We start from the raw sequence: 25737 nt of genomic DNA, 5'->3' as shown, positions 1-25737 counted from the left end.
AAATGAACCGACACGAACGGTGCGCAGGATGAACGGAATGAACAGTACTGGGATGCCCAGCTGGTTGATGGCGAGTGAACTTGTTTGATTTTTCCCCTCATAATATGAATACATTTAGCATGCTTTTCCTAATTCCTCATACATTTGAGTAAAAAAATATGTTTTGATATTTTGCTTTTATCGTTTCATTCCAATGAATATTTTAAACATTATGGCAACATTCGGTTGTTAAATTTCGCACAGCACACAGTTCAGCACACCCGCAATCTACTCACCTTGAGCTAACCGGTTCAAAAGTTGACGTTCGTATTTCGCAACGTAAATATTGACATCCATCCAGTGCGCACTGTTGTTGGCTGGTTTCACTGGCGTTTTTCCATTGCCTGCGGTTTCGGACGGTGCGAAGGTGGTCCAAATTTTGCAGCCTACCCAAAAACGGACGTACTGCGGTATCTACTACAGCGCAGCAGAGAGTTTCCTCCGCCCGAATTGGAAAGTAAGATCAGCAGCTTCAACGAAAAGGAACCTTCGCGCTTGGTGTCGCGAACAGTGATGGTAGTAGTAGTATAAAGTAAACCCAACCATGAGCGTAATCGATTTTCTCTTCAGGTAAGCGCGCTCGTCCTGCATACACGCACAGTTTCGTTTATTCTCTTTCGTTTTTTTTCTACCCCCGGTTTTTGGCTCAAGCTATATAGTCCGATTTTTCCGATTTTAAAACCAATTTTTACCCTTCCCTTTTCTATGCTCTTTTGTCTTACTTCCACTCGGCAATTGTTCCACGTATTATCAGTTTCTTTCTCTTACCAGTCTCATTACGAATGCACTGTTGTTACGGTAGCGGTTTGGTTTGACGACCTCACTACAAGATGCGCATTGAGCTTGTTTTGTTTATAAAAATAGATCCAAACTTCTCTCGCCCTTTTTCCTCTTGCATCCCAAACCACAACAAAAACGGAAGCTTTACCGTACAGCCCTTCCTCTCGTTACGAACACCTGTTCGTGCCCTCTTCGAATCCTTTCCTACTACCCCTCCTGGTCTGCAGTCCTGGTCCAGTGGAAACACAAACAAAAAACGTGCTCTTACATTCCCTGTTTTTTCCCCATTACTTTTCTCGTGCAGCAGAAACAGTCTCGCTCAGTAAAAGCGGGTTTGGCGCCGAACATACACCCGGCACGCCAAATATTGTTGTTATCCTTTCATCAATGCTTTTGCGTACAAAAACGTACACCAAAAATTCGATTCCAAAAGGTGCGGCGAAACACACAAAGATTCAATCTCTCTCTATATATACATATCGGCCATCCAGCGTGCGTGTGAGTAGAGTGTGTAGCCTTGATGCGCGTGGTTACTAGCGAACGAGGTAAGAATTTACTACTTTTTTGTCCCCCCTTTTTTGCAATAACTACTGTGTATGGCGTTTGTAGTGCTCGTTGATAGCATTTGTACTAGAGCTAGCGTGTGTATATGTGTGTGTGTGCCATGTGCTTGTTCGTTAATGCTTCTGGAGTATACCCGTTCACGGTTGCATCAGCGTTTGTGTTTGTTGCGTACGAATGCTTAAACTACCTAGCGCATCCCCTTACAATCTGTCTGTCCCAGCTTATGGTTCGCGGATCTTTTCTTCTCTTTCCCAACAGTTGGCAGATTGTACTAAAACCACTGCTAAAGATGATCCGGCGACTGTTCAGCACGCTCATTGCGGATTACCCTCCGGCCGGGGAGTTCCTTCCGTCGGCACCCAGCAATCGACAACCTTCCACAGGCAGTGGTAGCGGTGGTGCGGACGTAGTGCCACCGGCGTTCCGGACCAGCTCGCTACAGTCCTTGAGCTGGCTGCACGCCATCTCGCCCTGCTTTCCGGTGTCAGGCGACCGCATAGAGGTCATCCGTGAGCCTGGCACGTTCTACAACACGCTGCTGGACAAATGTTCGGTCGCGCAGCGAAGGATCATGCTCGCCAGCCTGTATCTTGGCACGGGCAGCCTGGAAACGCAGCTCGTGGCCGCCATTCACGAAAACCTCCGCAACAATGTGCAGCTCAAGGTGGACGTACTGCTGGACTTTACGCGTGGCACACGGGGCGAGCGCAACAGCAAAACCACGCTGATGCCGCTGGTCAAGGAGACGGACAATTTCCGCCTCTCGCTGTACCACACGCCGGTGCTGCGTGGGCTAACGAAACGCCTTGCGCCACCGCGATGGAACGAGCTGCTCGGCATACAGCACATGAAACTGTACCTGGTGGACGATACGGTCATCATTTCCGGTGCGAATCTGTCCAACGATTATTTCACCAACCGGCAAGACCGGTACGTCATGATCGAGGATCGCCGGCTGGCCGACTTCTATGCCAACTTCCTGGGGAAGGTGCAGGAGTTTAGCCTGACGGTGGGGCGCGATGGAGCGACCCGACTGCACGACACGTGGACCATGCTGCCGTACAAGTGTGCCCAGCTAGAGTTTGCCACGGAAGCGCGGGATCGCATCCGGGCGTACTATCGCAGCGTGATGGACGAGCAGCGGGCGGTTTGCGAGCGGGACGAGGCACAGCACGCGGACACGTGGATATTCCCGCTGATCGAGATGGGACAGCTCGGCATACATCACGACAGCCTGGCGACGAAGCAGCTGCTGTCGGGTTGTTTGGCCGGCTCGCAGCTGCGGTTGGCGACGGGATACTTTAACCTAACGGAAACGTACATGAACACGCTGACGCACGAGTGTCAGGCACAGTGTAACATACTGATGGCGCACCCGAACGTAAGCAGCTTTTAGTGCGTCGCGAGTTCAAATCAATATGCCAACTAACGCAATGACTTTGTTCGCTTTTTTCCCACAGGCCAACGGGTTCCTCGGAGCGAAAGGACCGGCGGGCGGTATCCCCGCAGCATACTCCCTGCTGGCGCGCAAGTTTCTCGAGATGCTGAAATCGTCCGGCCAAAGCCACCGGGTGGAGCTGCTCGAGTACGAACGACCCGGGTGGACGTACCACGCCAAGGGCCTGTGGTACTATCTACCCGACTCGTCCCTCCCGAACGTCACCCTCATCGGTTCGTCCAACTTTGGCGAGCGCTCGGTGAACCGCGACCTCGAGGCACAGATCTGCGTGGTCACGAATAACGCCACTCTGCAGCACAAGCTCGAAACCGAGTATCAAAATTTGCTCCAGCACGCGACCACCGCCGAAACGGAGCTCATCAACCGGCCGGTGCCCCGGTGGGTGCGTGCCGTCGTGGGACTGTTTCGCAACTTTTTCTAATCTCGCCCCGCTTCCGCTGGCGGCCGGTCCGGGTCCGGCCGACGGCATCATTGCGCATCGAAGATGCGATACTCGTGAGCCCGCGCGAACAAACGCCTAACGTATCGAATACACGTGACAGTCCCGTTGGAGTTGTGATCAGTGTTAAGCCGACCAATCGTTCGGTTCCGACAAGGACCTGGGCCCGTGCCCAGGGTTACTTCTAGCTTCTATTTTCGCCATCATGCATCGCGTTAGCTTAATCGAAAAAGAAAATATCTTGTTACACAAGTTTGTTACCGTTCCAGTTGAAGGTTGCTCCAGCGTGCGTACGACCGATCACCAAAGGAAGCAGCAATAGGGAAAAAATGAAACCGAACAGTTCCTGTGTTGATGAAGTAAAAGACATTGTTTTAAAAACAGTAAACCACTATAGCGTAGAAAAATCGAGGCCCCTCGTCGGTACCACCACTTTATTTGCACTCCGGCCTTGCCTTTCCGAAGCGTTCCCTCCGCCCTCCTTTCCGTTACAGCTTAGCAAATACCGGCGTTTCCTTGCTCTGCGAAGCCATGATCGCGTTCAGGAAATCTTCACTCTGCAAGTTCAGCATGTTAATAGCGCGGATATGATCGAGCCCTTCCTGCACCGTGTGGTCCGCCGAGTAGACGATGTTTTTCTTCGTTCCCTGCACCGCGATCGGGCTCTTGCTCGCGATCTCCTCCGCCAGCTTGATCGCACCCTGCAGCAACTCTTCCCGATTGTCGAACAGCCGCGATACGAGCCCGTGGCTGTGCGCTTCATCGCTAGCGAACTTCCGCGCGGTAAAGGCAAGCTCCCGCACCCAGCTCTGATTTCCGACGACACGCGGGAACCGCTGCAGTGCGCCAACGTCCGCCGCCAGCCCGATGTCCACCTCCTTCAGCGAGAACCAGGCGTCCCGCGTGCAGTACCGCACGTCAGCCGCCGTAATCAGGTTAAGGCCGGCCCCGATGCAAGCGGAATGTACCGCCACGATGACCGGCTTGTAGCAGTGCTCCAGCGAGCTGATGCAGTCCTGGTACAGCTTGATGGTGCCCTCGAGCAGGCGGCCCCGTCGACCCACCTCCTCGATGGCTCCCATCTCCTGGCCCAGCTTCATCATATCGAACAGATCGATGCCTGCGGTAAAGTGTTTGGAGGAACCGCCGGACAGTACCACCGCCCGGCAGTCGGGATCGTTGTGCAGCTGGTCGAAGCAGTCCTTGATCTCCGTCCACAGCTGCCGATTGAACGCGTTCATACGATCGGGCCGATTGAACTCGACGTGCACCACGAACGGGCTCGGCGTGGACAGTTTCAGTGTTTTGAAGTTGTACTTCGTCGACGCATCGGTAGAAGCGTTGGCCGCGGCGCACAGATTACGTGCGATGTGTGGCGCAACCGGTGCTGTGAAATGAAGCATTTGCAGACGTTATTGGAGTCCATTTTGTGGATTAGCAATACTTTCACTTACCTCCTGGACGGGCCATCGTTTTGAGTGTGGAGAAAACGGTACTAAATGCAAGCTTGTTCATGGTGGCAAATGAAACTGCAAAATTTAGCCTTTTTAATGCTGGACTTTGATCCGTAGGAAGAGCAACGAAGATTCGAATCAGCTGAACCGTGTATCAACCGTGTGAGAGGGAAGAGGATGGTGAAATGATAACGGTACAGCAACCCTTTGCTATCGCAGATAAACGTCAAACCTATACGTAAACATTGGCTGACGCATTTGATTTAATTTTACCGCTTCATGGGTAAGTATTTTTATTTTTTCTGGTAGTTTCAAATAAACCTCCCTTAATATAAACTCTTGATGGTCCTTTTATAAATGTAGTTGAATGTTTGATCCTCCAACTACGAAAACTTTATATAAATTCCAAAAACAATTCCAACCCGGTGGAGTGACATTTGTAGAGCTCCGCTGGGAATTACCGGTTCGGATTGCAACCGTCTATACTGCACTGAATGTTTTGAAGAATTCTTCCCTTCGGCAAGTTTTTAACTGTAATTCATTGTAGTGTTTGGTTTGGTGCATGCCGCTCTACGCGTAGAGCGCAGTTGCATCACAATATTCATTCCGATCGCTGTTGTGATTGAAAGTGCACAGTGCACCACAGCAAAACGCTGTTCAGTTTCTCATCGTGGGAGCCGCTGCTAGTGTGCACGTTTTTTAGCCCCTACTGTGGCTACGAACACATTCCGAAAGGGGTATCCACGCAGTTGTTTTGTTTTTCCAGCACTTTTCAGCAAGACGCAAACTAAAGTGAACGTGAACGTGCAATGTTCCATACAATCTCATGGTAATTTGTTTATTTTTATCGCAGTATTAACGTGTCGCCTCTTCGATGTTATTCGATTTTAATGTGCAATAAGAAGTTATTGTAAAACATGATGTTACTGCCAGCCTGTATCCAGAGTCGCGGTAATGGGGCAGGTGCATAGAATTTGGAGCGTATTTCCATTAGCTTCTTGCATAGCAATTAAATGGAATGTGTTTCAACTGGTTGTGCAACAGGTTTCCCCCGGGCGAAGTGATACTCTCACGACACGAAAGTGGATTAGATTATAAAATAGTGTAGAAGATACAGTGCGGATAGATCCGTGCGATGGTGCGTGACAACATCACTAAAACTGCGATAAGATTCAGACATCCCTGGAGAGGGTTGTGAGACAAGTTTATGGTTGAAGCTCTGTTCATCAAACAAAAAAGGAGGAACAGACACAAACAAGCGCAATCAGTGCCCGGCTCTCAATATCACTGGGACCGGCAATAATGCTTTACAGATAAGGTCACAAAACGTACGTATGAACCACGGTCAAATGGTTTGGTGGCTTCCTACTGCTACTCGTGTGTGTTGTCATAATTAAGATTGCTGATTGAACAATCAAAGCAAACCGATACAGTCTACACACGCGTACAGTGATTCACCATCGTCTGCCGAAATGAACCGCGCAATGACTATGCAAAAACAAAATAAAACAGCATGTGTGGTGCGAATGGAGAAAAAAGAGTTTCCCATACCGGGAATCGAACCCGGGCCTTCCGGGTGAGAGCCGGATATCCTAACCACTAGACAATATGGGACTGTTAGCGGAGTGGCAATACAAACCGTTCTGTATCTACTGCTGCGCTTTCATATAGAATCCAAGTAATTGAATCATTCAGTCATGCATTTTGTTTTTTAATTTTCTTTACAGAACCAGCGCAAATATCTCCTGCTCCCAACGGTGCTTAGTAACGTGGAAAACTAACGTATCACACACCTCCGAACGCAATTCCATCGAGTACAATGGCCTGTCCACTGTATAAGCTGCTGCTATTCACTGCCCTACTGATACTTCAACTGATAGCGACCTGCAAAGCCACTTTAGCAGCAAATTACGATGAGCAACTGGATAATGCCATCCGCCAGGTGTCCAGCGTGGGCTGGGAAGTTACCTATGATCCGCCTAAGCTCAACATGGACATGAGCACCACGCGAAATGTAACGCTACGAATAGAGCGCATAGCGAAGGCGGATTTGGAAGACATCCGCTCGGTGCAGTTGAGAAGCGAGCGTGAGCACGTGGCTTGGGTCGAGAACGGTACGATCGTCATTGAACCACTCGTCGCGGCCATCGCGTACAATGGGTCGTTTACCGTCGTTGCCAACTTTCTCGGCCAGACCAGCTTTTTCGTCGAGCTGGTGCGCATGAACGGCACGACCGAGAGTATCAAATCGTCCACCCTTCCGATAACCGTGATCCGCCCGGAGCGCGTCATTGACCATGTGTTTACCGGATCGGTCATACTGCTCATCTCCATCCTGTACATTAACTTTGGCGCTGCGCTGGATGTTGGAGCCTTGAAACAGATCGCACGGCGTCCGATTGGACCGATGATCGGGTTCGTGTGCCAGTTCGTGTTCATGCCCCTGCTCAGCTACGGTCTCGGGCATTTGCTGTTTCCGGACAACTACGAGCTGCAGCTGGGACTGTTCTTTACCGGCGTCTCGCCGGCCGGTGGAGCTTCCAACATCTGGACTGTGGCGCTGGGCGGCAATCTAACGCTCTCCATCGCCATGACCACTATCAGCACGATCGCCGCGTTCGGCATGATGCCGCTGTGGATTTTTACCCTCGGGCGTACTATCTTCCAGCGGGCAAACCTCGTCGTGCCCTACAGCCGCATTGCATACACGGCCGTTGGACTGGTGGTCCCGATCAGTGCCGGTCTGCTCATACAACGGTACTGTCCCCGGTTCAGCCGGCTGCTGGTGCGCATCCTGAAGCCCATGTCCGTGATATTGATCCTGTTCATCGTCATCTTCGCGATCGTAACCAACCTGTACCTGTTTGAGCTGTTTTCCTGGCAAATCATCATCGCCGGGTTGGGTCTCCCTTTGCTCGGCTACTGTTTCGGGTTTCTGGCGAGCACGCTGATGCGTCTGCCGCTAGCCGACTCGCTGGCCATTTCGGTCGAAACGGGCATACAGAACACCGGTATTGCGATCTTTCTGCTACGCTTTGCCCTGGAACAGCCGGCGGCGGATCTAACGACGGTTATGCCCGTTTCGAATGCGATTATGACACCGTTACCTCTGCTTCTGCTCCTGGTCGGCCTACGCATTCATGAACGGTAAGTTTTACATGTCTGTACATTTGCTGTGTGCTGTCTGTTTTGTGTGTTTTTGCTAATTTGAGATGCTTAAGCCGCAACCATTATTGTTTAATTTCAGCACGAAGCGACGCGCTGAAAACAGTCTGATACCGAAGACGGAGACGGATCCTGTGGTGGCAACGCCAGAGTGAAGACAAACAACTACGATCATCCCCCCGATGGTGACGGTTTTAGGGAACACAGGCCTAGCGAACAACTCACAATCACACATACACACACATACATCATACTTAGCACATAGTAGAAGAATGTGATTTGTTTTTTGTACATCGAAATACAGAAAAGCCGTTTATTCTAAAAATCCCTATCTTAGTCTCGCATTTCACCTTCCTCGTCCTCATCGTCTATACCGCGTATGTACAGCACGTTGTTGCACCGGATCAGCACCTCACCAAGGTGTCCCGTGTTCTGTCCGTCCACAAACTCTTCCGTGTTGGCTAGCTGCATGTTCATGTACCCGTCTACCGATACCAGAAACCCTTTGTACTCGTGGCCCCACTTTAGCTTAATGATCACCGGCTTGCCAGTGAGTCCATTGAGGAATGGTTTTGGGTTTATCGGCATAGCAGTCGCCATCGTGCTGGATTGTTGTGTTTTCTTTTGCGGTACTTGCTAGAAAGAATTATGCAAACTAAAGCAAATTCACCTATTACCAGATGATGGAGGGAAGTGAACGATTGTTTTCGTGTTCTGCTATACTTACTCGAGGTTCGGGAAACTGCAAAACACCAATTTATTTGGCGTCCTTTAGCAAAAATTTCTTGTTTTCTCTCGCGTACAGCCGGTCGAGTGTTTTTTTGACAGCTCGCCCTTGCGCGTTTTGCAAAATGTCAAATGGATACAACTGGGTTGAGCTTCGCATGATCGCGTGGAAGACGCATGAGCAAAATAAGTAAACTTGTGACGCAAATGAGCATGATTTTTATTTTATTTTTTTCATTTTTTCATATAAACACATCTACAGTAGATTTCGGATTAGTAAACTGCCGTTGATCTACTATTTCTTACCAAAAGTATCGAAATGTTTTACACGGGTACAGCTCCTCTACATTCACCTTGAACTTTTTTGGAGTTTATTTGCTGGCTGGCACCACTGCCCACAAACGTCAACATCGCGGGTACGATAAACGAAGGACGCTGGAATATTTCTTGTTTACATCATTTTTGCAGCAAATTCTTGTCGATTTTCCGATACCAAATACACATTAAATTGAACGTACCATGGCCACAAAAGCGTCACCACAAGCGGTAAGTAGAAACGAGCAATCGAATCCAAGAAAGTAAAATAAGTTTCAAGAAACTTTTCATTTTTCCTCGCCATAGCCTCCACAGGTAATGGGGGACAACGATCTCGGACCGGTCCGTTTGCCGGTGGATCGAGAAACGCACCAGTACGACGATTGGACCATCGGGTACACCAAATCGCACATCCTCAAAAGTGTCTGCGTCAAGGGCGAAACCTGTGTGGCCGGCGATCCGGACTGCTGCGAACTGTGCGTGTACAACTTTGCGCTCGCGCTACCCCACCTGCCCGATATGGTGTTTCACCGGAATGTGCTCCGCATCAGCCATGCGTCGGGCGCACAGCTCGAATTCAATCCACTCGACGCACTAAAGCTTGTGCGCAACGAAAAGCTCGACCTGAAGGTGGCCTGCTCGGACGAGTGGCGCGAAAGCCGCCCGGAAGCGGCACAAACGGGAGACAAAGTGAAGCCGTTCGACTGGACGTTCACGACGGAGTACACCGGCACGGTGAACGATCGCTTCCGCGTCGAACCGACCGAGCAGCGCATCGATATGTTTAAGCTGATGCGCAAGGAGGAGATTCTGTTCTATCACAATCTAACCCTGTTCGAGGACGAGCTGCACGATCACGGCATATCGTTGCTCTCGGTGAAGGTTCGCGTGATGCCGTCCGGGTTCTACGTGCTGTTGCGTTTCTTCCTGCGCGTCGACAATGTGCTGCTGCGCAGCAACGACACGCGCTTCCACTACGAGAAGGGAAACGATTACGTGCTGAAGGAGTTTACGCACCGCGAGGCGAAGGTGGAGCAGTTGAAACACATTCCACCGGCACTGTTTACCAATCCGGACCACATTGTGGATAAGCTGCCGGTTGTTCGGAAGGTGAACGAGAAGCTAACGATCATCAAACCGGAATGAGTCGGTGTGTGTGTCGCGAGCGATCTCACGGTGAACTTGTAGGGTTTGAGTGTGTGTCTGTAAGCAAAGAACAGTACGCGTGTAAGTGGTAAGGGCCGTAGCTATGGCGTCAATGAAACGGACCGTCGTTTGTGATTTTATTATGTCAATATGAAAAATAAATACATACACACATGACACGTAATGTGTGTGCTTTTAAAATCAAGCGGAAATTCGGCCCACTTGCTGTTTAGGGGTTTTTCCGCGTAGGATCGTAGATATCCTGTCCATACTTGCGGTTTTCTCCGATGCAGAGGGACAGCGTGCTCATCGCATCGGTTGCCACCTCAACGTACGTTTGTTCGTCGGGAAGGAACTCCGAGGGTGGGACTGTTGCGGAAGAGAAGCGAATCATTGAAGGCACCATAGTAATGTTAAAGAGAACATTCACCCGCTACTTACCAACAGCGGAGGGTGAATAGACGGAGAAGATCGTTTTCTTCGCCGTGTGCTGCATCGAATGCATGCTAATACAACCGTAATTTTGAAGTATCTGTAACGGGAAAAAGCGAAAAAAATAAGACCAGTTTTATAGTGACACTGTGAGCCTAAGCCACTTCACCTCTAGCAGCTGCCTCAGATAGAACGGTGGCATCATGTTGAAGCGTACGAACAGCACACTTAGCGGAACGCCCGGATGGGCTACGCAGTACAGCAGTATTGAGGTGAGCCAGCGGAACAGCAATCGCTTATTGACGACACCGTCAATCCTTATCCAGGGTGCCATCGCCAGCAGCATATACTTCCGCTTAGGCCTAACGGTACAAAGGGAAAGGAAAGGTGATTAAAGAGTAACACGAAACCATGCTTTCAACTCACCTTTTTGTTTCCGCTTTGCTGTCGGAAGTATCCGGCCGATTCTTCTCTTCGGTTGTGGCACCTTTCGACCGTTTTGCCGTCTGCTCTTCCACATCCGACGTTCCCTTACGCTTGGTACCGGCTTTGATCGGGTCGGCTGAACTGCTTGGTTGTTCCTCGCCGGATCGATGGCCGCTGATGGCTTCCGGTACCGGTGCCTTCGTCAGCCACTCCTCCACAAACTGCCAATGCACGTAGGTGATGGTACGGTACCCGGTACGCAGCAACAGCTTGAACCCGCACAGCGCCTGCAGATGCTGCTTCAGCTGCGCGTGGTTCGGGAAGGAAGCGGCCAGCTCGAACACGGTCGCACCCAGCCACTGCTTTGACTCGATGTACGCCAGCAAGGCGCAGGCGTGCGTGTTGCGCTCGATCACGGACATCGCTTCGTGCAGCGGCCGTTTCAGTTGCTCCATCGCGGGCCACAGCGCATCGCTGGTCAGCTTGACCAGCAGCTCGCGGCGCCGCTTCGCACCCTCCGGCAGGAAGCATCGCGGCACATTCCACTGGCCGTACGGTTCCCGGTCGGCCAGGGCCGCCGCGCTGAAACGCTCTGCCGGCGTCAGCTTCATGCGAATGTGAACCTTCATGATTGTCACTTCGTAGAAGTTGTGCAGCTTAAACACTTTCTCGCTGAGCGCCGTCAGGCTGCCGTACAGCCGTTCCTCGTCCTGTTCCGTCTCGCCCGCATCCTCGTCCTCGAGCGCATTGGACAGCTCGTACCGATCGAGCCAACTGTACTCGGGCAGCTCACTGTCAAAGGACAGGCAGTCCTCGGCCAGCTCGGCCATGTTGACGGCGTGCCTGTCCAGCGCCTGCCCGGCCAGGGTCTGACGATTCACGTCCCGCTTCTGCTTTTCGGCCCACCGCTGCTGAAACTCGGCAATGTATTTGCTGAAGAACGGCAGCAGATTTTCCTCCCGCACATCGAACATCATCGCAACGTCCATGCGATTTTTGCGCTGCGTGCGGTCGCTTGCGTACTGCCTAATGCGCGCCAACTGTTCCTGTCGTCCCTGTGCCACCGCCAGGCATCTACCGATCAGATCGACATTACGCGCACCTCCGCTAGCTTTCGTCCCCACGCCAACACATCCGGCCAGCGAGCAGTGAGCCGGTTGCGAATCGTCGATTTTAAACGTCTGCGCAATGAGTCGCCGCTCGCCCTGCTGCAGCTGATCGAGCAGGCAGAAAAAGTGAAAGTACTCGATCGGTACCTTCAGCAGCCGCTCGACCGGATGCGAAACGTACTGGAATGTAATGTCCTTCTGCGAGGAAAAGCGCAGCTTGCGCGATGCCGCCGGATTCACCTTGTCAGTGGGCGCTTTAAAGGGCGTTTGGGCAGGTTTGGGCGGCACCTTTCGTGCGCTGGACGCTGGTTCTTCCTGGCCCGAGCCGCACTCCTGCTCCGCCAGCACGTCCGTGTAGAATGGCACCGTTTCCTTCGTGTCGGCGCGCACCTCGATGTAGTTCGCTTCCTGGTCGATGTGTACGTCGATGCGGCCGGTCGCCAGCAGCTCGCTAAGCAGCAGTACCAGCCCCTGCGCGTCATCATCGTACGCGTACATCTCGTCGTAGCGGACGCGATCGAGCAGCTGCATGTACTGGCCAAAGATCGGCAGAAACAGATCGAACGGGAGCGATGTCATCAGCTGCTGCTGGTAGTGGATCGACACGTGGTACAGCTCACGATCGCCTGCGTTCGAGGTGTGCGTAACGAGCAGCTTCGTCCCGACGCCTCTCAGCGTCTTGTTCAGCGAAACGAGATGGTAGTTGCGCATCAGACGCATCGCCCCGGACAGGATGCTCTCGGAGAACTCACGGTACACGTTTTGCAGCGCGTCCGGCGTCCGGCCGTGCGTTACCGCGCTGTGCATGAGTATGGTCAGCTTGTATATTTGCAGCTCCTGCAGGGTGGTCGGATCGGTCGCGTAGTTCAGCTGCTTCGCCACGTGGCTCGTGTCCGTCACGGTGAACTTCCGGTGCAGCTCCTCGATCGTGCCCGGTATGCGCGGGTAGCTGCGCCGCGGCTCATTGTTCCGGTCGCGCGGAGCTCGCGGCGTCGTCTGCGTGGTGCCCGTGTTGATGCTTCGCACCAGATTGGTGCAGTACTGGCGGACCAGGTGCACCAGCTGCACGAAGTGGATGCGGGCCGCCACCATGTACTCTTCGCTTTCGGTATACCGCTCGCGCAGCTTCCGCACAAACCCCGGCCCAAAGCGCTCGGTTATTATCGGGTTTTGCTTCACCTCCTCGAGACAGGTTTGTATCATGTCCGCGACGCCCGGCACCTTCTTGCCCATGTACAGTACGCGCCGCTGGCAGGCGCGAGACGTTTTGCTCACCGAGCGGGCACAGGCCCAGTGCAGCACGTCCCGGAAGGTGGACGAATTCACCGGGCAGCTGATGGTGAGCGAAGCGTACATGTACAGCTGCGCCACGCGGCACATCACCAGTATCTGATCCTCGGCCGGGGACCACTTGACGCGCAGGTTGCTCATCAGTTTGAGCGCCCGCTTGTCCACCTCGTCGTACGTTTCGCGCCACAGCCGGGTCGAGGGTTTGCGCGGTTTGATGACGCGCTTTTTTATCTTCGATTTGCGCGGCACCTTACGCGGCACCACCGAACCGGTGACGGTCGGTTTGTCCGTGCTAGCGGACGTGGTCGACGCGACGCCACCGTCGCCGCCCGTCTTGACCTTCTTCTGCTTTAGCTTTAGTGCGCGCCTCACGTACTGCAGCCGGTGTTTATCAAACCGCCGGCTGTACGCCGTGTTGACCATCTTCTGCCAGTTCGTTTTCAGGTGCATAAACAGGGCGGAATCGAAGCCGGCTGCTCCCTTCCCGTCACCGCGCGGCAATCGCTCTGGGCGATCGTTGAGCGGGGCGGTGTCGGTCGTTTGTACTTTTAGCGCTTCGACCAGCGCCGGCTTGGTGCTGAGCTGCTGCACCTGCACTTCCCGCCCGATGGCCGTGCTGCGTAGGTTTAGCCGAGTCGAGATCGATATATCGAACAGCCGGTCCCAGTAGTCCTGCAGATCATCCATCGTTTCGAAGCGGTACCGTAGGACGGGGTACTTGCGCGCCTCGATCTCGTGGTAGCTGTCCTTCGACGAGGTGGTGTTCAGCAGGCAGGCGTGCCGGTTCAGGTACACGTACGTTTGGTCGCGCGTTTTGCGCAGCTGCGGTCCCATCTGAACGAGGCCCGCATAGCACAGCAGCTTCGTAATGTCCAGCGTGGCGTGTATGTAGCGCCGTCTGGCCAGCAACTGCACGCGCACCGCATCCGGCAGATCCTTCAGTATGATGTACTTGCGTATCGGATGGTTCAGATAGTAATCCAGCGCGGGCGTGTAGAACGAGAAGGTAAAGATCGAGCAGAAGATGAAGAGCGGCATGCGCACGACCGCATCGGTGAGCAGCACCCAGCCGGGCCCGTACCCATCGTACAGGTTCAGCGGTGGGATGAACATTTTCCAATCGTTCGTGTCGCTGTAGATGGGCGACAATTCGTCCGGATCTAGCCCGCGGAGATCGATCTCCTTCAGCTCGCTTACGCTGATATCGCGCGCGTCCCTCGGCTGCACGTACGCCGTATAGAAAAGGTACTCGTGGTACAGCTTCATGCGCGGACACTTGGGCAGACAGCCATGGTAGCCCTTCGGTTCGACGGAATCGTCGGTCGGTGCGTCCGGGATCGTGATGGAGGACTGCGTTTGCAGCACGATGCGCGTCTTCGCCATGGCCAGCTTCGACTGTAACCCGGGATGATCGACCGTTATTTTAGGATCGCAGATGTACACCAGCTGAAATTCACGATCCTCCCGCCGCATCGTCACGTTCGCGATCATGACCAACTTGTCGGCGGCCAGGCGACCGATCAGGCGCATCAGCGACTTATTGCACGCCGTGTACTGATTGCCAATCGACGACTCTGCCTGCTTCAGCCGGTTCAGTATGGCGCGGGGTTCGATCGCCTCCTCTTGCTTCACGAGATCGATGATGAAGTTGCAACGCCGCAGCATCAACTCGCTGACCAGCTTCGATTTCATCGCGCTCGAGATGCCTTTCTGCGCTTTCTTCAGCATCAGCTTGTCGGTAAGGATCACATCGGTGATGATATTGTCCTGCAGTGTACTATCGAACGCGTTGTTTTCGCTCACATTGTGCACCGACAGAGCAGAAGAGCCAGCAGTGCCAGGGTTGTCGTCGATGCTCATATCGGAGATCGGTTCGGCCTTGCTGTTGATGGCGGCTGGCTCCGGAATGCTCGCACTAATAGCAGCAGATATCTGCTGTCGCTTGCTTTCGATCACGTTCAGCTGGTTCGATACGTACTGGGACATTTCCTTCTCAAACACAGCCGTCCGCTGTGAGCTTCCCGGTATGAAGAATCTGCAAAAAGAAGATAAGCACTATAAGCATATCTATCTGGATATGAAGCTAGTGAATACAAAATTTACTTCGAGGTACGCTGTCTTCCTTCATCCACAGCCATGCTTTCGATGGCTTTCAGCTTGACGAGATTTTTCACAACGCCCCGCGCGTTAAGCTTATCCAGCCCCATCTCCTGCGCCATCTCCGACTGCGATATGCCCTTCCCTCCATGATGCGCAACCACATTGTAGGCCAGCTGCAGCAAGGGTACGTCGACGTACAGCGAGTTGCTGTCCGCACCGGCCAAAAACCCTTCCTTCGCCTCAGCTGCACCTTCCTCGGCCGCGTCACGATTGCACGCATCGTACACGTCCGCATTCGGGTCGATCAGTCGCATCACGCGTACCATCTTTTCTTCCCCACGCTTTGTCATGTACGCGTTTTTGGACGCATCCGGATAGAGCGTCCGAAATGGTACGGATTCGTCCGTTTTGATGTAGCGCTGAAATTCGGGCGTGCGAAACACTTTACCCGCCTCCGATTTGTTCAACACCATCAGCTTGATCTCCTCGTAGTCGGCCATATAGTGGTCCCGGCGCTTCAGCTCGTTCACCACGCGCTCGGCAATCACCATCTGCTTCGTTTTCATCTCCGTGTAGTAGCGCGGCAGATGAAACACCATGCCCTGGATGCTTATATCGTCCACCCGGATCGAGAGGTTTTGGCGCGTAATCAGCTTAGCACCGCTCAGCACCTTTCGGTGGTAGAACAGCGAGCTGGAATCGCCCGTTACCTCCACCAGCGAAAACTTCCCGTGCGATGTTTCCCCATTGAAGCGGGAGCGACCGATCCACTCGAGCAGGCAGTACTGCATGCCCGTCAGCTCGACCGTGCAGTTCGGCACGATCAGAAACGATTCGCGCATTCGCTGAGACGCCACAATTACAAACTTACGTCCATATCTGCAAGGATAGAAAATGACCCGAGCTACCGTTTATAACAAGCACAATGCGTTTTTTTTAAAGCCTCGATGCCTGCCCTACCTTTGCTCCGCCTCAACGCAGCTAATCGTGCGCAATTCCTCCCGCGGGATTGGCGTACGCGTATCATATTCTTCGCACGAACCACGCACCCCATTCTCTTCGACCAGCCGGTACGCGAACCGATGGCCCGGATACTCGCTCGGCTGGATCGGGATCCCATTTTCCGGATCGATTTTGCCGAGGCGGTTAAAGTGTGTAAAAGGTTTCCGCTCGGCTAGCAGCAGGAAGAACTCGTACTCGGGATTGCGCACAATCAGCGTCCAGACTGTGCCCATCAGCTTCGGCGGCAGTGGCATCGCTGTCTTCAGCCGTAATGCGATGTGATTCCATAGCGCTGTGAAAACATGGAGGAAAAACACTCGCTCAGCATATGCGGCCATTGCGGTGGAAAGAACGCGCCGCTGTACTTACAGTTGAGCGTACTTCCTTCAAGACCTTCCAGACTTATTTCCTCATCGATTATCGATTTCAGCGATGCATTTGGTAGCATTTTGGCAGGATTTTATCGAAAAACAATCAAAGAGCCGAGAAACATCGTCCGAAAGTTTGTTTGTGTACACTTCGTAATGACAGCTACAAGGCGGCAAGGCACACAGGGCGCCATCCACGGTCAATATGATCAGATTTATTTATTTTTTTAACATCTTCAAACAAAGATAATTAATTTGTTCAAAGACTCAAAAGATTTTAAAATGTTTTATGAGCTTACTTACGGGTAACGTGTATGTACTTTCAAATAAATAGATTAATTGTAAATGATTCTTTCCAAGACAGCAGATGGGTTTGTTTACGGTATTCACCATTTGATTGTATTGGTGTGTTGCTGTGACTGCAACTTGCATTTGAACTAGTGATGTGCAAATGCGGAGTGGAGTCATGAATCCAACTCCGGCTCTGACAAACTGTATCCGACTCCGAATCAAAACCGGATTCGTAGCTACAATTCTGGAAGAGTACGAACGTATACGGTCAAATCTGGCGATCGAATCATATTTATTAAATTAAAAGGCATATCCTTTACACATGTGATATTATATGTACCGCTGTTATGAAAATTTCTTTCGAATAATAAAACAAACTACATACACTTATTAACGCGGTTATCTGAAAGAGCAGAAATTTATTAGCGTTATTTGATGGTGCGTAAATGCCTGCAATGAAAAAGAGTACAATTAATGTTTGCATTTATTTATAATATTTCATGGAGCTGATGTAATAGTAAGTAATAGCAACAGTGTTTATTGCGTATTATTAAAAAGGGCAATTGATGAATTCACATGAATTTGATCAACGAAGATCAGTGGATCAGTTAAAAATTTGCTTCGGCTAAAGAAGAGCCTCTGCTTACTTACGGAAAATCTTCAAAACGGTGTTAACTATTCATCTTTTGAGCGATATGGGCTCCGTTTTTTGGGACATAAAAAGCACCATACATTGGTACAATTATTTTGCATCAATTACCATGTCATCCTTCGGGACACTGGACAAAAAAATGAAAAACATTCATAAAAGAAATCTTCCAACCAACCTACTACTATTTATCGCAATGACGAAACCCATTCATGGTAATACATACAATTTACAATTGCATCGTCAAATTAAAAAAAAAAAGTCACAACAATCAATAAATGACCGTCAGGTCGGGGGGTTAAGGTTTTACAATTTTTTCTTTATTATTTTAGTACTTTTTGCTTCTTTTTTTGTTCTGTATTTCGAAAAATACGTTTTCCACTTTATGCTGCGCGCGTCACATTGCCTACAGAGTTTGAAGCGCCACTGGGATCGTATCTCTCTTTGTTAATACACGATCGTTCCGAGTTTGCACAGCTGAATGCAGTAATGCTCACACTAAATAGTAGATTATAATTATACAATACGGTTGTAAGAGTTGAGAAAAAGTGAATAGAAGTAGTTTTGTTGATTTTTCTTGCTGTTACATCAATTTACACCACCAGTTAAGTGTGTGTAGAAAACTCATTGTTTCGTGTAATCCTGGTGATGGGTTTTGTTTTATGTTATTTTTTTCATCAAATTCTCCCCATCTATGGAAGAATATTGCGAGAAATGTTATGCGGAAACATCGAGCTCGACACACGCACACACTCTTCGAGCATCCTTAGCAGAGTGGAGTCGTCTGCTGAAATGAATGTAGTAGGAGCGGCAATATGAAGCCACTGGGCGTAACGAACAGTTTTCCACGGATGTTTGTGTCAGAGACACCGTCAATCTTGGGGACATTTAAAAAAAAAAGATACAATTATTCATTGCTTGTTTCTCGGTTTCCTAATCAGGACAAAATTAACCTGCATGTTACTGGTCACACTGAACTAACTCTATTGCATATCTTTCTTGTGTTACACTGGAATGAGCATGCCTCAGCTTTGTTGCTGAGCTACGCTACACACCACACCACTGCTTGTCTCTGTGCCCACTACTACTGGAAACCAAAAACATTGCTGCAGGTGTCGGGGTTTGCTGTCTAAAACTGACTACACACGACTAGCGATAGTGTCGGGTACGGTATATTTAAAAATTACTTGCACAATACTTAGTTCATTCAACGAGTTTTTGTTTTCAGTGAACGAGGTTGCATTTCAAAATAGTTAGTAAGTTTTATGCAAGAATCGTTTCATGCGCTTCGGTACGCAGAACAAAACACACACACTCTACAGACAAGGATGAACAATGTCGCCCTTTTAAATCGCTTGCTCGCTTGCTACGTCATGATGTAGTGCTCACTACCTATTAATGTTCCGAGAAGGCGGCTATCGTGCACACACGTTTTAGAAATACCAAAACTCGTCAATTTCCGCTCACTTCCATACAACCACCAAAGGGCACTGTCCTATGATGGGCAGTAGTAGCGCGGCCACTTCCTACTAAGTTTCCGTTATTTAATTTCCACAAATGGTGGCGTCTGTTACATATCATGCTAGGTTTATCATATTTATGCAATTATAGGCAGGCTAATCGTTTTTTTACTGTTCTTGAATGAATGTATTTCCGTTTGTATGAAAAAATAATCATGTTTGCTGCTCTCCAGTGGCTCCGCCAAGCCCCAGGAGGCGCGCAATTATTAAACACACACACATATCTATTCACTTGATTATATATGTGCCCTCGTTTTGTGGCAATGCACGATATTTGAATAGAACCAGTTTACTGACACGACCAGTTTTACAGTACATTTGAAGACGAAACGAACGAAAAGAAAAATAAAAGCAGTGTGTAGCATACACGCGCACAAGAAAAATTTATTTGCTCGCTCTATCTTATGTTGCTTTTGTTTAAAAAAAAATCGGCTATGGAACAACACCATATGCCCATTGGGAGCCTGTTCCCTGAAGATAATTTAATCCTATCTGTCGGATTGCGTACGGAAAACTACAATGAACAGGTCTGGCTGGAAGCGCTCCACTTCACAAAATGTCCGAGACATGTTTAAAATACACGAAAATTAGTTTATGTTTACACAATTTCCATCGAATGTGGATGGGTAATTAAATAAAAATAATTGCATCAAAACTGCCTCTTTCGCTACACATGTACGAAAATATATCTTTCGCGAAAAATATAGTAAGGAGAAACAAATTACTTAAAATGTGTGTCCGAGAATCAAACATACGCGAAAGAAGTGGTTCTTTTCTCTTCTCCAATAGTCATTTTTGTAGTTTCAAAAATACCACGATTTGTGTGGTAAAACGTTTTTCTACGCAGCTACCTGCCAAACGTGGATCGATATATGGTTACGCTCAAACGATCTATGCTACACATACACGCACATACACACACACACACACGTACATAAAATCGCAGTAGGCGATGAAATGTATGATCATCGCCTTCGTCTGAAAAAACAATTTGATTGCGCAGAGTGTCCATCCATGCTACTACCGAAAGATGAAATGTCGTCATACATTTGGTGGTGGAAGATAAAAAAACAGAGCCTGACGCATTTGGCCAACATATGAGACTCCAAGTGGCGCAGTTTAGCAGCTCCTTAACCTACCGAATTGGGGTAGTGATGTAGCAGCAATAGTCGGCTGGTGTCTCCTCTTAAGTCAATATGGGATAATAGATTGGGATAGTAGGGTGAGTGTGTGTGTGTGTGTGTATGTGTGTATGTGTTTGTTTGTGTAAGTGTGAGTGGATCGACGTTCACTGCTACCACTACCTGCTATAGTTTGCTGGATGTGTGTGGATGGCTTAGAAGCGTCGGTTCTGGTTTCCACCGCCCTGGCGATTGTTCTGTCCCATGCGGTTCGTTTGCTGGGAGCCACCGTTGAAGCGCTTGCCGCCGAAGCCGCCACCCATATTGACGCGCCCATAGCCACCGCTGCCCATGGCGCCGCCGCCTCCGCCCACATTCTGGCCGAAGTTACGATTAACGCCGCCACCTCCCATGTTGTTTCGGTTGCCGCCGCCCATGTTACCGCTGGCGTTGTTCGAGCTACCGCCAAAGTTGCCATTGTTGGAGTTGTTGAAGCTGTTGCGCTGATTGCCACCGCCGAAGCCATTGGTAAGGTTTAGGTTGGGTAGTGGCGGATCGCCACTGTTGAACGGGTTGCTGTTTCCGCTGATAGCGAGACCCTCGCCGAGATTTTTGCCGGAGATGAAGGCCAACCGGAGCAAATCCTGGATGACCTGCGGATTGCTGAAGTCACCACCATTGTTCGGGTTGAACTGGTTGCGCGGTCCCTGCATGCCGAAGTCTGGCGAGGGGAAAGCAAGAAATAGAAGATAAGTATTAACAAAAGTATAACCAACGAGCCAACTAACACACACACACACACGCACGCATCGGATACTTACTGGCTGGGCCGCTGAATCGGCTGCGCTTCAACGGTGGCGGACCGCTAGAACGATCCGACGAAACGTTCTCCAGCACGGCCGGGTTTTTGTCAATGATTTCCTGCATAGCGAGTGAAATCTTTTCGTCGTTCTCTTTGAAGATCTTTTTGTTGATCTTGCCCGTCACTGCCTCGACGTTGCATCGCACCGGCCGTTGCTTCTCGTCCAGCTTCAGCACCTTCTCGGCGATTTCCTTATCGCGGAACTCAATATACGCCGTGGTGCGGTCCTTCTTCACCACACACTCGATGAAGCCGAACTTGCGGAACTTCTCGAACAGCTTCTCCTCAGTCACGGCCAGATTTAGCCGCACCACCTTGATCGACTTTTCCACGTCGAAGTAGGTGTCCTTGCGGCCCGGGAACACGTGCAAACACTTGCTCTGGAAGTGTTTGCCGTTGAATGCTTTGATCGCTTCGTTGGCCTGCTCGCGGCGTGCGAAGTAGATGAGCGCGGCCATCACCATGGACGTTTGGCTCTGCTTGTACGACGGAATGTTCGGCGAGAAGATAAACTTAATGTGTCCACCATAGCTGGAGAAATACTGTTTGATTTCGCGCTTGTCCGCCTTGTACGGCAGGTTGGCGACGTAGATCGGCCATAGCTTGGCCAGTGGCTGCGGTGGCGGACGTTGCTTCTGCTCCTCGCCTTCCTCGCTGGAGGCACCCTTCTTCATTGCCGGTAGCTTAATGTCCAGAACTGTCCCGAGAGAGAATAAAAATCATTAGCAACAGGAGAATCACACACCAGACGACCACGCGGATGCGATCCACTTACCCAACGGACCATCGTAACGCTTGACAACGATGGTCTTGTCCTCCGTGGTAGTCTCTTCCCCTTCCTTCTTCGTTACCGGCAGGGTGGTGCACTCGAGTGCACGGTCAACCGAGCTGGCCTCCTTGAAGCACACCATACCGTGCTCGTCGCCGAACTTACGCCGGTTAACGAAGTCAATCTCGCCGTACTGCTCAAAGTGTGCGTACAGCATCTCCTCCGTGATCGTTTTGTCCAAATTTTCCACGTACACGCTTGTCTTGAAGTTCGGTATCATGGTGGCAATAACGTGATGCGCGTGGACCCGCTTGCCCTCGAAGAGCTGCTGGTTCAACTTCTCGGCCGCGGCCTTCGCCTCGTCGGCCGTCTCGTAGAAAACTTGCGCGGCCGGCCCAAAGTTGCCGGTCGTGACGCGCACCTCGGTCACGGTGCCGGAGCTTTCGACGGCCTTTTTCAGCTCGTCTTGGGAGCTGATCCAGGACTCGGGAATGTTGTACATCTGGACACGGTTCAAATTGCGGAAGAACAGCTTGGCAGCGCGCAGCACGTCAATGTGCTGGTTCTGATCGTGCCCGTTACAATCGTACACGTTTATGCCCGCCTCCACGATCTTCTTCATCGCTTCCTCCTTGTCCTCCGGACTGGTGCAAGTCACGTAGGCAAGCGGATGGAACAAAACCACCGACTGGACCTTGGCCAGATCTTTAAACTTCTCATACACGTCCTCCTCCGTTACATCTACCAAAGCACATACATGTGCACACATACACATACACACACACACGAACCATTGTCAATGTGTTTTGTTGTTCATCATCAAGAACACACCATCATCGTCATCGTCACCGTCAAACGCAACGCAAGGCACGAAAAGGCACGAGGCAAATCATCAACCAGGATGGAATTAGAGAGAGAAGAAAAAGAAAAAAATAGTAACCAAAAATAAGGCGACAAAACCGTTCTCGTTCATTTTGCATATTTTGTGTGCGTGTGTCTGTTTTTGCTTCATGTGTGTTTGTACAGCCTGCGCCATACGCACAGCGTGCCCGGGGCGCCATCAGGCTGACAGACCCGGTGGCCCCGGTGGATAATGCACGGATGCGCGCGCGTGAGCTCGGCGGCAGGAGTGACACGCCACACAACACAAAATTCAACAACCAACAACAACAAACAACAACTACTATGTACCACCAAAATTGGCGGCACTGTTATTTCGAGTGATTTTTACATCCAAAACAAAGCAACGGATTTTATTTAGAGAGATGAAAAAAAGGGTGTTGGATAAAACTTACTCTCATTGTCAACAACATGCACGAAGACATCCTTCTTCATGTGACAAATGACGATGAACTCAAGGTGCATACGCAGCCGACGTCCGCGGAAGACAGAATTTTCTTTCTCCTTGAGAGCCTTCGTTGCCGTCTCCTTATCTTTGAAGAGCAACAATGCCAAGGTGTACTGTTTGTAGTGGAAAATTTCCACACTTTCAACCGGATGGTCCGCAAAAAGCTCCCGCAGTTCCTCCTCGGTGATGTCGGCTGGCAGATTGCCAACATTCAATTTCTTTTTGTTGTCTGAAAACAGAGCGCACAAACGGAGAGAAAGAAGAGAGAGTTCCATACAGAAAATGCATCTTTTGGCGGTGTGGGGGAGCACGGAAGGACGGCAACAAAAAAATAACACGCGGCTACACGGGCGCGCGTTCGTTCTAAAAACAAATACATGTGTATGTGGTTCCGAGAGGGATGGGCCGGCGCTCAAAGAATCTCGATATCCTAGGGAGTGGGATTTTGCGAATTCATATCTTCCCATCGGCACAGTACCTCTGGAACCGGCCAAAAGGGAGTGAGATAAGGCACCACAAACGCGCGCGCGCCACCACTTTTTCTACTCTAAGTTCGAGATTGCTCTGGGAATGTGCGATGCTGGTTTCGGTGGCATAATTGCACACACCACACTGCTACTTCTGCTATCCCGAATTGCCAACGCAGAGGGGACGCGCTCTCGCGCTTTCTGTTACTTTGTAGCGGGTCATTTTGACCGCTTGCTCCACACATTACGACTAAGCCTTCTTTGATGGCAATTTCGCGGTGTAAACAGTCGAAGAACCTTTTGCAGCCCGGACGTACTCTGAAATGAACAATTTTAGTTTGCAAATTCTCATACAGTAAAGAATGGGGAGTGTGTGTGGAAGGGCGTTCGATGAATCAGGGTGATGAATGAGGAGGAGTTAACCGGAAGCATCTCAGACGACGGTTCCCGGTAAATAGCCGCCATTGCGAGTACAACAGCGGCACAAGCATCGGTTTTTTGTTAATGGCGTTTTTCTTCTTCCCTTCACGTATTCTCTCACGGTTCCCACTCATTCACGCACACACTCTCACATACAATTTCATCCGTACACATCGCGCCGGGTGAGAGGGTAAGAAGGGATATATGCGCGCGTTTCGGTGCGTGTGTGCCAGTGAGATGAAGTGAGAAACAGCATTCTCATTTTTTTCACTGTTACCGCCGCCATTGTTCGCCATTGGATCGACATGAACCGAAATCGGTAAACCTTGACCGGGAGATGATGCTAATACCGGTGGGGATGATGTATCTATGCTACCGAGTGATGGGGGAGCAGCGAAGGTGCGTGTACAGGAAAGGTTCGCGGATAGGGGAGCATTGAATAACATATTCGGATAAAGGCACACACAAATAGACCTGGCCGCGGACGGCCGGACAGATGAACGATTTGTCTTCACCACTAGAAAGCGTCGCCATTTTAAGCTATTCGCGGCGTCCCTCTTCTTCTATGCCTCCGGGGAGAGGACATGTGAGGTTGGAAAATGTAAAAAGTTGGCTAAACTTTTACAACCACTTCATCTTGGTCTCGAATACCGGGTTGGTGGTAGGGCCGTCGCACCCCTTGGTAAAGCAGCAGCATTCGTTGCACACACCAATTCACGCTTACTCACCAGCCTTCATTCTGGATGGGTTATCAGCCATTTTTCACTTTGGATCAAAATTGGTTCGGCGAACAAATACAGCAAATATCGATTCGTTTCGGTGGACGAACGGTTTCGTGCACTGGTATTTCACTGTCACAAAGCACAGGGGCTTCACTTAAAACACAAAATCTTTTATTAAACTGGGCGAACGTCGGAAAACGGTCTCTGCGTACGCTACGTGTGCGGAGTCAGCAGTCCCGGCTTGGCTCTCTGGTGCTGCGATGGAGAAAAAAACTCTGATCTGCGCCTTGCTCTTTCAGCGGTCGCCCATTTTATTTGCCGTGCTTGAGGCACAGCTATACCCGTACCGGGTACTGCTGCATTCGATCGCTGTAAACTTCACAGTAGAAAACGGTGAAGGCAGCAAAAGCGTTGGAAAGAGCGAGACCATGGCATCGAGAACAACCATGTACCTGACTAGATGGGTGCAGTCCGTGCGAGGAATTTCGAACTCATGTTTCAGGTGAGATCAGAGGCACGCTGTACGTTCCGCCATGTTTTTTTGATAAATACAATTTTTGCTATACCGGTTTACATAAAACAATTCTATTTTGTTGCAAAAACCTTATATTTCAGTAAAAATCTATTGCGATGAGTTTATTCATTTTTGTTTGCTAAATTTCTAAGGAATTTCTTGACTAATTTTCATTTTGTACATTGTGTGCAAAAGAGAGCGAAAACGCAACCCAATTATGTCAAATGTGGAATCTGTCAT

At 50.3% G+C, this 25737-nt stretch overlaps 7 protein-coding genes and 1 non-coding gene across 13 annotated transcripts; 3 read left to right on the top strand and 5 right to left on the bottom strand.

Moving 5' to 3' along the window:
• The first annotated feature begins 318 nt into the window (after positions 1–318).
• On the top strand, positions 319–3693 carry LOC120947863 (CDP-diacylglycerol--glycerol-3-phosphate 3-phosphatidyltransferase, mitochondrial). Of its 2 annotated transcripts, XM_040363650.2 has the most exons (4): positions 319–609; positions 1124–1364; positions 1642–2764; positions 2844–3693. In XM_040363650.2, exons 3-4 carry the CDS (start codon positions 1673–1675, stop codon positions 3261–3263), a joined length of 1512 nt encoding a protein of 503 aa, XP_040219584.2. In that variant the 5' UTR covers positions 319–609; positions 1124–1364; positions 1642–1672; the 3' UTR covers positions 3264–3693. The 2 variants fall into 2 exon arrangements, with proteins under 2 accessions (XP_040219584.2, XP_040219583.2); XM_040363649.2 differs by lacking the exon at positions 1124–1364.
• LOC120947865 (delta(3,5)-Delta(2,4)-dienoyl-CoA isomerase, mitochondrial) lies at positions 3676–4881 on the bottom strand. The gene is made up of 2 exons (XM_040363653.2): positions 4736–4881; positions 3676–4668 (listed from the first exon to the last, which is right to left on the bottom strand). Exons 1-2 carry the CDS (start codon positions 4794–4796, stop codon positions 3770–3772), a joined length of 960 nt encoding a protein of 319 aa, XP_040219587.2. The 5' UTR covers positions 4797–4881; the 3' UTR covers positions 3676–3769.
• A 386-nt stretch (positions 4882–5267) lies between these two features.
• On the top strand, positions 5268–8227 carry LOC120947864 (P3 protein). Of its 3 annotated transcripts, none has more exons than XM_049606632.1 (3): positions 5268–5564; positions 6463–7882; positions 7957–8227. In XM_049606632.1, the coding sequence occupies exons 2-3, from the start codon at positions 6555–6557 to the stop codon at positions 8009–8011; spliced, it is 1383 nt and encodes a 460-aa protein (XP_049462589.1). In that variant the 5' UTR covers positions 5268–5564; positions 6463–6554; the 3' UTR covers positions 8012–8227. The 3 variants fall into 3 exon arrangements, with proteins under 3 accessions (XP_049462589.1, XP_040219585.2, XP_040219586.2); XM_040363651.2 differs by having other exon boundaries at positions 5270–5564; positions 7983–8227; XM_040363652.2 differs by lacking the exon at positions 5268–5564 and adding an exon at positions 5595–6063 and having other exon boundaries at positions 7983–8227.
• On the bottom strand, positions 6278–6349 carry Trnae-cuc (transfer RNA glutamic acid (anticodon CUC)). The gene has a single exon. It is a non-coding gene; the product is annotated as a tRNA-Glu (tRNA).
• On the bottom strand, positions 8179–8738 carry LOC120947866 (small nuclear ribonucleoprotein F). Of its 3 annotated transcripts, none has more exons than XM_040363655.2 (2): positions 8628–8738; positions 8179–8555 (listed from the first exon to the last, which is right to left on the bottom strand). In XM_040363655.2, the coding sequence occupies exon 2, from the start codon at positions 8498–8500 to the stop codon at positions 8234–8236; it is 267 nt and encodes an 88-aa protein (XP_040219589.1). In that variant the 5' UTR covers positions 8501–8555; positions 8628–8738; the 3' UTR covers positions 8179–8233. The 3 variants fall into 3 exon arrangements, with proteins under 3 accessions (XP_040219589.1, XP_040219591.1, XP_040219590.1); XM_040363657.2 differs by having other exon boundaries at positions 8179–8536; XM_040363656.2 differs by having other exon boundaries at positions 8179–8570; positions 8628–8730.
• A 273-nt stretch (positions 8739–9011) lies between these two features.
• Positions 9012–10292, top strand: LOC120951619 (TIP41-like protein). Its single transcript, XM_040370419.2, has 2 exons — positions 9012–9172; positions 9248–10292. Exons 1-2 carry the CDS (start codon positions 9146–9148, stop codon positions 10085–10087), a joined length of 867 nt encoding a protein of 288 aa, XP_040226353.1. The 5' UTR covers positions 9012–9145; the 3' UTR covers positions 10088–10292.
• LOC120951616 (general transcription factor 3C polypeptide 1) lies at positions 10170–16992 on the bottom strand. Its single transcript, XM_040370417.2, has 7 exons — positions 16816–16992; positions 16405–16738; positions 15448–16323; positions 10946–15379; positions 10689–10881; positions 10529–10619; positions 10170–10456 (listed from the first exon to the last, which is right to left on the bottom strand). The coding sequence occupies exons 1-7, from the start codon at positions 16892–16894 to the stop codon at positions 10317–10319; spliced, it is 6147 nt and encodes a 2048-aa protein (XP_040226351.2). The 5' UTR covers positions 16895–16992; the 3' UTR covers positions 10170–10316.
• A 1060-nt stretch (positions 16993–18052) lies between these two features.
• On the bottom strand, positions 18053–25295 carry LOC120951618 (uncharacterized). Its single transcript, XM_040370418.2, has 5 exons — positions 24990–25295; positions 23322–23603; positions 22033–22767; positions 21217–21954; positions 18053–21116 (listed from the first exon to the last, which is right to left on the bottom strand). Exons 1-5 carry the CDS (start codon positions 25018–25020, stop codon positions 20611–20613), a joined length of 2292 nt encoding a protein of 763 aa, XP_040226352.1. The 5' UTR covers positions 25021–25295; the 3' UTR covers positions 18053–20610.
• Between the last annotated feature and the right edge of the window lie 442 nt (positions 25296–25737).

Source organism: Anopheles coluzzii, chromosome 2 (assembly GCF_943734685.1).
Source record: "Anopheles coluzzii chromosome 2, AcolN3, whole genome shotgun sequence".
In the NCBI taxonomy this organism is placed as follows: domain Eukaryota; kingdom Metazoa; phylum Arthropoda; class Insecta; order Diptera; family Culicidae; genus Anopheles; species Anopheles coluzzii.
The sequence above is the reverse complement of the archived record's forward strand: the minus strand, read 5'-3'. Positions and strand labels throughout refer to the sequence as shown.